This window comes from Arvicola amphibius, chromosome 14 (genome assembly GCF_903992535.2).
Source record: "Arvicola amphibius chromosome 14, mArvAmp1.2, whole genome shotgun sequence".
Classification (NCBI taxonomy): domain Eukaryota; kingdom Metazoa; phylum Chordata; class Mammalia; order Rodentia; family Cricetidae; genus Arvicola; species Arvicola amphibius.
In genome coordinates, this window is record NC_052060.1 from 2,272,877 (window position 1) to 2,285,223 (window position 12,347).

Consider the following 12,347-nt stretch of genomic DNA (forward strand, 5'->3'; position numbering starts at 1 on the left):
ATAAAATGATGAAATAAAAAGGTCTTGTTTGTTCATTTGTTTGTATGAGACTGGATCTCACTATGTAGCCCTGGCTGTCCCAGAACTCCCTACGAAGACAACACTGGCCCTGAACTCACCAGCTTCTACCTCCTGAAGTGCTGGAATTAAACACATGTGCTAACATGCCTAGTCTTAAAATTTTTTAAATAAGTCAGGTATAGTGGAGCCTTTAATCCCAGCACTTGGGAGGTAGCGGCAAGGAGAAGCAAAAGTTCAAGATCATCTTCAGCTACAAGATTTGTTTGAGGGGCTGGAGAGATGGCTCAGTGGTTAAGAGCATTGCCTGCTCTTCCAAAGGTCCTGAGTTCAATTCCCAGCAACCACATGGTGGCTCACAACCATCTGTAATGAGGTCTGATGCCCTCTTCTGGCCTTCAGGCATACACACAGACAGAACATTGTATACATAATAAATAAATAAAATTTAAAAAAAAGAAGGCGGGCTGGAGAGATGGCTCAGTGGTTAAGAGCATTGCCTGCTCTTCCATAGGTCCTGAGTTCAATTCCCAGCAACCACATGGTGGCTCACAACCATCTGTAATGATGTCTGGTGCCCTCTTCTGGCCTGCAGGCATATACACACACACAAAGTATATTGTATACATAACAAATAAATAAATAAATATTTAAAAAAAAAAATAAAAAAAAATAAAAAAAAGAAGGCTAAAGCTGCCTGAGACTAAGTTCCTTGGCTTTATCTCCCACAGCAGGTCATAGACTTAAGTGTGAAGCACTGAAACATCAGACATGATCTGGCTGCCATGATCTCCCTAGGAGCATTGAGCCCATTCCTTGTTCCCTGAGGTCCAAGGAATCAGAAAGCTGAGCAGGTCTGGGGCACAGGGAGCACTCAGCTACATAGCCCAAGGCATCTCCCAGGACATAGGGGAGCAACCACAGAGCTGAGTTTAGTTCAATAAATATGGTGGCTAGGGCCTGGGGGAGGGGAAGACTGCGAGGGGAGGGGGCTGGATAAATAATTCATTAAACAAATAAACAAGAAGCCTGTGCGAGGGAAGCTTGGGCACGGTGTGAGCCGCCGCCGCCGCCAGCTCCTGCCATGAAATATTCACAGGCTCTGCACCTTTCCCAGGGTCATGAGTGTGTGAGTACCAGAGACACCTGGGGACGTGGGGTGGGACCAGGTGTGTGCACTCACCTTCTCACTTCGGAGTGTGTGTCCATGTGGCCCTGTGGTTCGTTGCACTACCTGAGGTGACATGAAGACACACATATGACTGACACGTGAGGTGACATGAAGCCACACATATGACTGACACGTGGGCTAAAAAAAAACCGAATGGCAGCAGGAAACACAGTACCCCAATTTTGTCTAGGATACAGAAGCTTAGGGTGCAAGGCGTGGTTGATGGAGTCTAAGTACAATAATCTCAATTCCTACCCATGTCTGATTCCTCTGCTGGGCCGAGGAAGCCATGGGGGCTTTAGTGACGTTTCTGGGGTGTTCCATTAGAAGTGTGGTCCTTGAAGAAGAAACATTAAGAGGACGTGTGTGCAGCGTCAGCGTGAGCCTACTACTCAGTGACTTGCCGGTCACTTAGCTTCTCCTGGTCTGCTTTTCTCATCTCCCCGGTGGGGCTAATAACACCCTCCCTCCTTGAGAAGGTGCTTGTTGTTAAGATCAGAATCCATACTCTCTGGGAAGCACTTAGCACAGTGCTCCAGGCCCAGGAGATGCTTGATTAATGGAGGCGTCATCAGAGTCCTTATTAAGATCTTGCCTCCTTGCTCTGCCCACCTAGGCCAGCCCAGAAGTCCTTTCTACCCGCTTCCCCTAATTTCTTGCCTGGCCACCATCACAGAGAGAAAGGAAACCTATTGCTTGGAGAGTAGGAGATTAAATAGGTTGAAGGAAAAGAAAGTTATGGGTTTTTTTTGTTTTGTTTTTTTGTTTATTTGTTTGTTTTGTTTTTAAAGAAGTCTTAGCCTGGCATGGTGGCACACATCTTTGATCCCAGCATTCAGGAGGAGGCAGAGGCAGGTAGATCTCTGTGAGCTCAAGGGTAGTCGAGGCTACAAAGGGGCTAAATAAAGAAATAAATGAGAAATGCCCTGTCTTTGAACTGTGGGAGAAGGAGCGCTTGACCTTCTCAGATCCCATGGTGTAGAGAGGGCTTTGAGCTGGGTACCACTACCCAGACATCTTCACAGTCGGAGCTCTGGCCCCCACTCTAGGCCCAACAGTCAAGGGCATCCTGGCAATGAAGTCTATGCCTGGGCAAAGACCAGAGTAGGTGGGGAGAGCCTGGGCTGCAGAGAGCCTTGTCAAGTCAGGGTGGAGTATCTGGCAACCTCTCTGCAAGCCTTAGCATTCCCCAGCCTCTCCTGTCCCTGGAGATCAGCTCCCCAGGGAGAGAGCCAGCAGACAGGTCTGAGCTGGCCTGCTCTTTTACACGGAAGAACTGGTGGGGGAGGGGACTTGAACTCCTGTGGGGAGCGGTGAATGTAACACCCAGTCACTCGGGAAGTCAGAGACAGAGTGGCCCACCATGCCTTGTTGTACCCTGCAGCCTGGAGCCCAGCCCTTTGTCTCTGTTGGCTAGGCTGCTGCTGCTTTAGGAGTTAGGTTTCTGGCTCTGGTGCGAAGACAATGTCTGCCCACCTTTCCCCATGGAGCCAACATGAGTTCCCCACTTCTCTCCCCTGGGCTGTGCAGGTTCAGGCCAATCTGCACATGAGCATCTTTGCAGCATTGGTCTGTAATAAAACCACAACACAAGTTCAGAAGCAGAGATCAAGAGATCCAGATCTCTCATACACACACACACACACACACACACACACACACACATGCACGCACGCACACACGCATGCACACACACACACATGCACACACACACACACACTCAGACATTCACGTAGATGAAAACATACTGTGAAGGCATGTACCAAGTCCTTAAAGTACATCTCCATGTGGACTTTTGCTATGTGAAAACACATAAGCATCTCCCTGCCATAAATTTTGTTCTTCTCAACCAAAGCTTCTCTCAGAGCCCATTCTCGCGTGTTCCCAATCATTTGTAAGTTTTTTTTAAAGATTTATTTACTGTGTATACAGTATTCTGTCTACATGCATGCCTGCAGGCCAGAAGAAGGCGCCAGATCTCATTACAGGTAGTTGTGAGCCACCATGTGGTTGCTGGGAATTGAACTCAGGACCTTAGATGAGCAGGCCTGTTCTCAGTCGTTTGTATTAGTTCTGTATTAAGGCTTGAACTCAGCATCATACTTATTTACCGGCTGGCCTGTCTCTGAAGATTTCTTTCCTTTCTTTATTCCTCTCTTTTGTTTTTTTGAGGCAGGATTTGTCTCTGTAACCCCAGCTGTTCTGGAACTCACTCTGTAGACCAGGCTAGCCTCAAACTCAGTCTGGCATGTCTCTGAAGAGAAAGTGTCTAGTCTCATGCAAATAAGTGTACTCAGCACCCAAATGCCATCTGGTATTTAGTTCACAGAGGTGTTTAATAAATAATTGTAAATCCATGAGAGAAAAAAATGCATTTGGACAGTGCCACTATTCCTAGAGCCCCTGGAGAGTCCACGTGAATCCTAGAGGCACAGAATCCCTTAAGAGACACCCTGTACAAGGCCCCCCTTCCTGTGTCCAAGTGCCCTGATCTCTGTCTCCTCGGAGGCCCTCTTTTCCACCCTTTTATCAGTGTGAGACCATGATTTTCAGTTCCACATGCATGACAGCTAGTAGTCAAAGTAAGGGTTAAATGACACCTCATTAGTGTTTAATTGAGGGGAGGAAGCTGCCCTGGCACCAGACAGGTGGGCAAGCCTGCTCCTTGCTGGAACCCGACATCCCTGGTTCCAGCATCTCACCAGGCGTGTGGGTGATTTGGCCCTGGAGACCCTCACCCCAGCCGGGGCACCTCCCCCCACTACCAGCTTTGCCAATTTAGTCTCCAGGCAGTAGCGACCGGCACTCCCCATCTGTCGCCAACATCGAGGAGAGGCACATGCCTTATTCTTTCTCCTTTAGCTAGTCTTTGCCACTTCCCACCCCCAGGAGATGTTGGAGAGTGGGAGGAGGGGCAGGGACCGTGGAATCGGACAGTGGAGGACTACAGAGTCACCAAGGGATAGATTGCGGATACAGACAAGTGACAGAGATAGGGAGGTGGAGATGTCTGCCCAATTTGACCTTAAATGAGCGGAATGCAAATGAGATGCAGACGATATGCAGATGAACAGATCTCAGAATTGACATTCCCCATGGCAGTAGCTCTGCACCCAAGGCACCATGGCTGTCGCAAATAACCCCTACCCAAACTTTCTGGGTTAAGTGACACTGACCTTTGCTTTGAGTGACAAAGAGTAATTTTAAGTAAGACAAGAGCTTGCTTGGGTGAAGGCTACAGAACCTGGGACGTTGAACTCCACGCCAGCTTCTTCATCCCATTTCCCAAAACCTTCTTAAAGCGGCTACAGGAGATGGATCACAGCAGCTGGAGCAAAGACCACTCTCAAGGTTACGCTTGGACGCACCGTCGGTTGCTATGGGGACCTTCGTTTCCAGGCCTGAACCAATGCAGATCGCCATTGATGACCTCATGCCCCAGGTTCAGGGATTCTATTGGCTATTCGGAAGCCAGAGTGCTCACTTTTCAACTGCGTCACTGCGGGGATCCCCCGACGACCCCAGCTAGTGTGACTAACTAAAAGAATGGCGGGGAGCTCACAGAGTATTGAAGGAATGAGTGGAGGAAGTGAATACGGAAAAGAAGGAGCCGGAGAAGAGAGAGTCACAGAAAAAGGCCATTTCGGGATTTGAAGGGCAATTTGCAACGTGGTAAGTGTGGAGCAGAATCCAGGCGAAGGACTCTCTCAAGCCTGGGAGACAGAGATTGTTTTCGCATCTGTACTGCTGAGACTAGGGATGGTTTAGTAAACTGAGGGCCCCACCCTCAGCCGTCCAGCGCCGCTGAATTTAGGGGAGACCGGTGACGCCCCAAACTTGCAGGCCTGCATAACTTCTTGGAACTGTGCCCCTGCGCACGCTGCGAAGACTTCTCGTGGGTAGGGCCAGGCGCGGGAGGGCCGCCCAAAGCCTTCAGCCTGTGTAGGTGTGCCTGGACGGGCAACTGCCAAACGTGCAGGGCCCACGCTGTGAGGAAGGAAACAGAAAAGAAGGGGCAGGGGAGGTATGGTTTGAAAGCCTGAAGGCCTACAGCCTGAGGGTGCTCCTGTGTCCACCCCAGCATCCGCCCTTGCACCTGCAAATGCACAAGTCTGTGTCAAGCGCAGCCTGAGACTGAGACCATGGTCTGAATTTGAGAAAAACCAACGAGGTCTCAGTCCCTTTTTGCACAAGGGATTGGCGCTGCCAGCCAGAGCTCCTGCTGGGTCCGAGAAGAGGTGTGTGTAATCTCGGGGGAGCTGAGTAAGAACCCGTATTTCTGAATTCAGGGCAGGGGCCACTAAACAATCTCCTGCTTATAATTTCTCTGACGAGGGATGGAGGTAACTGTATCTTTGGTTTCCACGGCAACACATAGACGCCCTCCAGGAAGATGGCAGCAATGAACTCCAACGCTGGACCAATAGACTCAGCCCACAGCTCCTCCCACAATTCTCAGTCCGCCTTTTCTTCGACACATAAACATCTTTTTAATTGCTGAAGATCAAAGTTCAGGGTCAGGACCCTAACCCAGACAACGATAAAACATTTTCTGAAACTGGCCTGGAACGAGGAGATTATTAACTCAAAAATCTGCTCTGCCTGCCGCCACTCTCCTTAACCCTGGCTTTAGCCAGAGCCAAATTACCGCGAACTGTGAGGACCAGAGTCGCGTGATACACAGGTCCCATTCCCTTAAAGAAACCAGTCTGACTTAGGTGTGTAAGGAGACGTGGGGTAGGAGGAGGCTTCGCATCTTGGTGCCGGACCCTCATACCCCTGCCCCTTAATCTTCACACCGCTGCCTCTCGCTGCCGCAGCCGGGTCGGGCTAATCAGCACAACATCCACCTATCGATCGCTGGCTCCATGCCAGGCAGGCTGGCACATGGCCAGAGGAGCCTGCGGGGGCACCAGGGAGGGCAGAGCGCGAGCACATGGGAAGGGGTGTTCCCTCCCCTGCTTCCACCTAGGGCACAGTTCAGAAAGAGGACCCTTGTGGAGTTAGGGGGTGTCTGTCTTATCTGAGAGGAAGAGACAGTATTGGACTAAGGACGAAGGAGCCCTCTCTCCTGAAAGCCCCACCTCCTCCTTATAAAAGCTCAGAACAAAGAGGCCGCTGGGGAAGAAGGCTTTGATCTGACCCCACCTTCGCAGTTCTGGGCCAGGCACCGCCCAGAGTGCCCTTGGGGAGGGGGAGGGCGGCAAGTCTCGCTTTGACGCCGGCATTCTGAAACCCAGGTGCTTTTCTGTTTCCCCTGGGTTTTACCCCAGCACCCAGAGTAGGCATTGCCAGAGTGGGATGTCAGCAGCATCTGCCACCTAGCACAGGAAGATGGCTGGGGAGGTGCGAGAGGGTGCCAAGCTCCACAGCTCCTGCTGGCACCTATCCCAAACTGCCCAGAAGGGTGCCCACTGATGTCTGGCATGGATGGTCTGAGCACAGCTGGCATGGAGGTCAGGCCAAGTCAAGCTAAGAGCTGGGGCCCCAGGGAGTTCAGGTGTCAGGGAAGAAGTCGGAAGGGAGGGTAACACAAAGAAGGGTGGTTTTTAACATAAGTTTATTAGTGTGTGTGTGTGTGTGTGTGTGTGTTCTCATGTGGCATGTTCATTGGTATGCCATGTGGCATGTCCAAAGGACAACTCTGAGGAGTCTGTTCTCTTTCCACCATGTGGGTGGGTTCCGGGGACTGAACTTGGGTGGTCAAGGCTTTATAGCAAGCAAGTACTTTAACCTTTAACCTGCTCAATCTTCTCACAGGGTCTCCCATACCCAGACTGACTTCCTGCTTACCACCCCACCCCACTCCCACCCCCCACCCAGTGCTGGGATTACAGGTGTGAGCCACCATGCCCCATGAGAATGGGTGATTTATTGAAGGTTTGGTCCAAACACTTATAAAAAAATACAAACCAACATGAAATTCAACCTCATGGCAAGTCCGTCTTCACAGAAGACAAATAAATGGCCCTTGGGAGGGCAACAGTTGCCCCTGGGAAGACACCTAGAGGGGACAGATGGCATGGCTTCTCCCTTGCTCTTGGCCAGGAACCCACCTGTTCACAGGTCTTTGGCTTCAGCCCCCAGTGGCTCAAGAATTTGATCTCACCAAATCCCAGTCTTCTGGAGGAAGAGACAAGACCATCAAAGCAGTGGTGCTCCAGGGTGCCCTGGACAGTCTGCCGCTCCCTTGTAGGTTCCTCTTCAGCCTGTGGTGAGGGGCAGTCACCTACAAGGGTCACCTCAGATCCTCTGGCTTTGCACATCAAAGCTTCATCGTGTCTGCCTGGCACAGCATCACCGGTATGGTGGCAAAAACACCTTCAGTGGAGGATCTTGGGAAGGGCTCTGGTTCCTTGGGGTGACAGGGAAGGTACACTTGGCTCACAGAACTCGCAGGAGACGAAGTATTGGGAGCAGCAGCAGCAGCAAGAGAGACAGGGGGCTGGGGGCATGCTCTCCACGCCACCCAGATGTGCCACTTTCTCCAGGGCTCCCAACAGGATGGGCTGACTCGGATCCTGTGAGGGAGAAGGTGGAACCTGCTGGGTCTTCCTGCTTCCTCAGCAGCCTCCTCCCTGGCCTTCTCAGTCTGTTTTCAGGCTCTAGGGTCTCCCAAAGCAGCCACTGCCTTCCCACGACCGCCCTTATCCTTCCCAAACCCCACTTCCAAACCTTCCTAGTTAATAGTCCTCAAGTCCAAGTAAGACTTGAAAGGCCCTACCCCTTAGTAACCCATTCTTCATGCCCAGCTTTAAAAAAGGTGTGGTGGAAGCTGCCGCAGGGGTGACTATGGGAGCAGAGGCTGGAGCTTGACGCTTAGCCTGGACCCCTTAGGTCTGATGTTCCTGCCCCCACCCCACTTTTTCTCGACCCCCAAAGGGCCCCAGACCCTGGCCCACTTACCACTCCCCTTACAGCACACAGACACCTGCAGTCTCAAGCACCGGCCAGAACTCTCCGGGGTTGGCACCGCTGATGGGAAATTGGGAGGAAGAAGTTAGCACAGAAAACCATCCCTTGGAATCAGACTATTTCAGGCCTTCTTGGCTTATCTTCCTTTGCGAGTCACCCCAAGTACCAGCTCCTCCACGCCTCTTGGCAACCCCCTTAGTCGTCCTTAGTCGTCCTTCCTGGCTTCCACAGACTCTTCCCAGCACAGACTCAGTTGAGCTGTTCTGGTACCTGGTCCCAGGCTCCACCCAGCCCTGAAGCCTTAGCCCCTTCCTCCCTGCCCCCTCAGGAGGCATGCAGAGCCGCTCACTCACAGATGTAGTAGTAAGTCTCTCCAGGCAAGAACTCGAAGCCCAGGGAGAAGGGTGTGAAACGCTGGATCTTTTCTGAGAATCGAACAGGGCCAAAAGGGGCAAAAGGCAGCGAGCACTTCCAGCGCTGGAAGGCGCTTGCCCCCTCTGCCTTGCAGGCCTGGTAGCCTGACCAGTCCACCATGTATAAAGTAAAGGTTTCGGGGCCCTCCGGGGGCCCTGGGCTTTCATAATGTGGGCAGAAGATGTCTAGGTAATCGTTGAGGCCCAGCTCCACCACGGCATCTCCGCGAAGCAGCCTGTGGGCACAAGGGAGTGTGGGCTGATGGGAGTGTGCAGCCCAATTGGGACCGTGGGGTCTGATTCGGCCTCTCTCACCCACTAGTCAGGGAATAGCTCAGAAAGGGTGCGTTTCCAAGGCCCACATGCTAAGTGACTACTACTGACTATGACCAACTTTTTACCTTTTCCTGTTAGAACAGCACCTTGCTAAGTTGCCCAGGCTGGCCTTGAACTCACTATAGTTTAGGCAGGCCTTGAACCTACGAGCTGCCTTCCATAGTCATCTGAGTAGCTGAGATTATAGGCCTGTGTCAATTCCTAGACTGAATACCTCCCTGAGAGACAGTATATAGGTAATAAATGTGACAATCAAGTCGGTTTTAGAGAGGTTAAGGGGCTATAGTACCCAGCCCATAAGGCTTTTTTATTAGTAAGGAGGCCATCATCCTACCCCATCATCCTACCCCACCATCCATCCTACCCCATCATCCTACCCCACCATCCTACCCCATCATCCTACCCCACCATCCATCCTACCCCAGCATCCTACCCCACCTCCTACCCATCACCGACCCCACCAGCCATGCCACCCACCACAGACCACCACCACCCGACCCCACCACCATGCCGACCCAGCAGCACGACCCCAGCACCGACCCACCATCCTCACCCCACAACCGATCCTCCACCACCAGCCACCTACCCCACCAGCCACCCACCCCACCATCCGAACCCCACCAGCCATCCTACCCCATCATCCATCCTACCCCATCATCCATCCTACCCCATCATCCATCCTACCCCATCATCCATCCTACCCCACCATCCATCCTACCCCTTCATCCTACCCCACCATCCATCCTACCCCATCACCCACCCCACCATCCATCCGACCCCAGCATCCATCCTACCCCATCATCCATCCTCCCCCATCATCCTACCCCACCATCCACCCTACCCCATCATTCTACCCCATCATCCTACCCCACCATCACATCCTAACCCCATCATCTACCCCCACCATCCATCCTACCACCATCATCCTACCACCTACCCATCATCCCTACCACCATCATCCTACCAGCCCACCTCCATCTACCCATCATCCTACCCATCATCCTACCTCCCAATCATTCCTACTACCCACCTCCATCCTCCCCCATCATCCACCACCCTACCCCATCATCCTACCCCACCATCCTACCCATCATCCATCCTACCCCATCATCCTACCCCACCATCCTACCCCATCATCCTGAAACCCCTCACATCCTACCCCATCCATCCATCCTAACCCCACCATCCACTACCCTAACCATCCATCCTACACCCCATCATCCATCCTACCCCATCATCCTACCCCACCATCCATCATACCCCACCATCCATCCTACCCCATCATCCTACCCCATCATCCATCCTACCCCATCATCCACCCTACCCCATCATCCTACCCCATCATTCTACCCCACCATCCTACCCCATCATCCTACCCCATCATCCATCCTACCCCACCATCCATCCTACCCCATCATCCTACCCCATCATCCTACCCCACCATCCATCCTACCCCACCATCCTACCCCATCATCCATCCTACCCCATCATCCATCCTACCCCATCATCCTACCCCACCATCCTACCCATCTTTCAGGGCACCTTCCCTGTAGACCACTGCCCCACATGGGGCCTGGCCTGCCATCTGTGCTTGATAAACACTAAGAGGATGAGTGATGGCAGGCACTGAGGCCGAGGCAGGGGAGCCGATACACACCCATAGAAGAGTTAGAGAAATGAACTTGGAGCTCTTAGAGAGAAACAGGCATGGTAAAAAGAGAAAGAATAGCGGGCTGTCTTTTTCTCTTTAGGGAGAATCTTGTGTAGCCAAGCTGGTCCTGAACTCAATGCTCCTCCTGTCCCACCTCAGTGGTTTTTAATTTATACTATTTAGTTATGCTATGTATATGGCTTTGTTTGCGTGAGTACAGGTGCTGGCGGAGGCCAGAGGCGGTGATGGCTGCTCTGGAGCCGGAGCACCCGAGGCTGCAACACCCCCATCCTCCCTCTACTCCCCTCTCCCCCTCACCCTTCAGAAAACTGGGATTACAGGCTTGTGCTACCACACCCAATCCAACTTCCTTTTGACCAGACAAGGCTAGGTATAAAAGGAGCCCATACACACACAACCGAGTTCCTCACGGGAGAGAAGGGCTGGGACAGGCCACCCCCACAGTACCGAATACTGAAGGAGCCCTGCCTCCAACACCATGGCACAGTAAAGCACGGTCTAGGAAGGGCCTGCAGACCTTCTTCACTGAGTAGCCAGGGACTCCGGGCTTAGCTCAGACTACTAGAAGGCAAGCTAAGGGAAGCTAGCGTCTTCGTGTTTCATTACACTGGGTGTGGAAAGGCTCCCTACAAAGCCAGTGCCCAGTAAATACTTGTGGATTTGGTGAATGAACTAGAAACTCAAGAGCTGGAGCTGAGACAGAAGCAGCCTGAGTCCAGGACAACAATAGCGCTTATCACCCAGTCCTGGTATCAGAATGACTATCTCGGCCTGTCCTCATGGGGGTCTGTAGCCTCCCAGGGGGCAGTGTCTCGGCCTCTCACATTGGCAATGCCCAGCACACCAGCACTAGTCTTGAAACAGTGTGCTTATCAAACATTAGTGAATAGATGAACAGAGCCACAGATTGTCTGAAGTAGAAAATCGGAAAACAGATGGGGAAGGCAGAGAGAAACGGCAGGCAGGATACAAACAGCAAAAAAATCCCGAGGTTCAAAGGCAGCCAGCTCAGCAGAGAGGAAGAAACGCGCATCTAAATCTGTACAGCTGCGCTTCTTTTCACAAGCCTGACCTCAGTCAGTCCGCTTGCTTCCCAGGGTACTGAGTATTATTAGCCCATTTTGTAGATGACATAACTGAGGTTAGCAAGGTCAAATGACTGGCCCACAGGTGAATTAGCTGGAAGGGCAGGGCCAGGATTGGGCAGAAATAAAACCAAGATGGAAGCAGAGATATCAAACAAAATCAGGAGCCGAGGGGACCTGAAAACTAGAGAGGAACTCACGTTCTTTCACTAGGGAGAAGACCCCTCCTGGGTTCTCAGCGGTCCGCCCCAGCTCCTGCCGGCCGGAGGTTGGGGCTCACTAGAAAAGGGGGGCGGGGCCCGAAATACGGGCCCAGGTCCCCCAGCTCCCGGTATCCGACCACCCTCAGAACTAGGGTCCTCCGCCCGTCCCCCAACACGTTCGGGAGGGGGGGACCCCGGGCACGCCTCGCCCCTCCCCCGCCGGCTCAAACAAAGGAGCCCCGGCGCGCGGCTGGGCAGGGCTCAGCTCCTAGCAAAAAGGCGAGCGGCGGGCGCGCGCACAGCTTGGGAGCGCGCGGGCCCAGCTTGGCGCTCGCCTCGTTCGGCCGGGCTACCTGGGGTTAGAGGAGTTCCAGTAGACAGGGTGGCGGAGGCTGGAGCACCCCCGCAGGCGCGAGCCGAGCAGCGCGGCCCAGAGGACAGTCCGCAGCAGGGGCAGCAGCCGCATCGCCCCTGGGGTCCAGTCTGATCTGGCCCGGCTGGTCCCGGCCCGCTTCTCTGTCCCGGCGAGACTAG

General features: G+C 52.9%; 1 protein-coding gene across 2 annotated transcripts; it reads right to left on the reverse strand.

The window, feature by feature from the left end:
* Positions 1-6,732: 6,732 nt before the first annotated feature.
* Positions 6,733-12,347, reverse strand: Efna4 (ephrin A4). 2 transcript variants are annotated; one of them, XR_005283144.2, is made up of 5 exons: positions 12,167-12,347; positions 8,458-8,753; positions 8,096-8,164; positions 7,299-7,710; positions 6,733-7,193 (listed from the first exon to the last, which is right to left on the reverse strand). XR_005283144.2 is itself a non-coding variant. In XM_038311679.2 (4 exons), exons 1-4 carry the CDS (start codon positions 12,277-12,279, stop codon positions 7,574-7,576), a joined length of 615 nt encoding a protein of 204 aa, XP_038167607.1. In that variant the 5' UTR covers positions 12,280-12,347; the 3' UTR covers positions 6,733-7,573. The 2 variants fall into 2 exon arrangements, 1 of the variants encoding a protein (XP_038167607.1); XM_038311679.2 differs by having other exon boundaries at positions 6,733-7,710.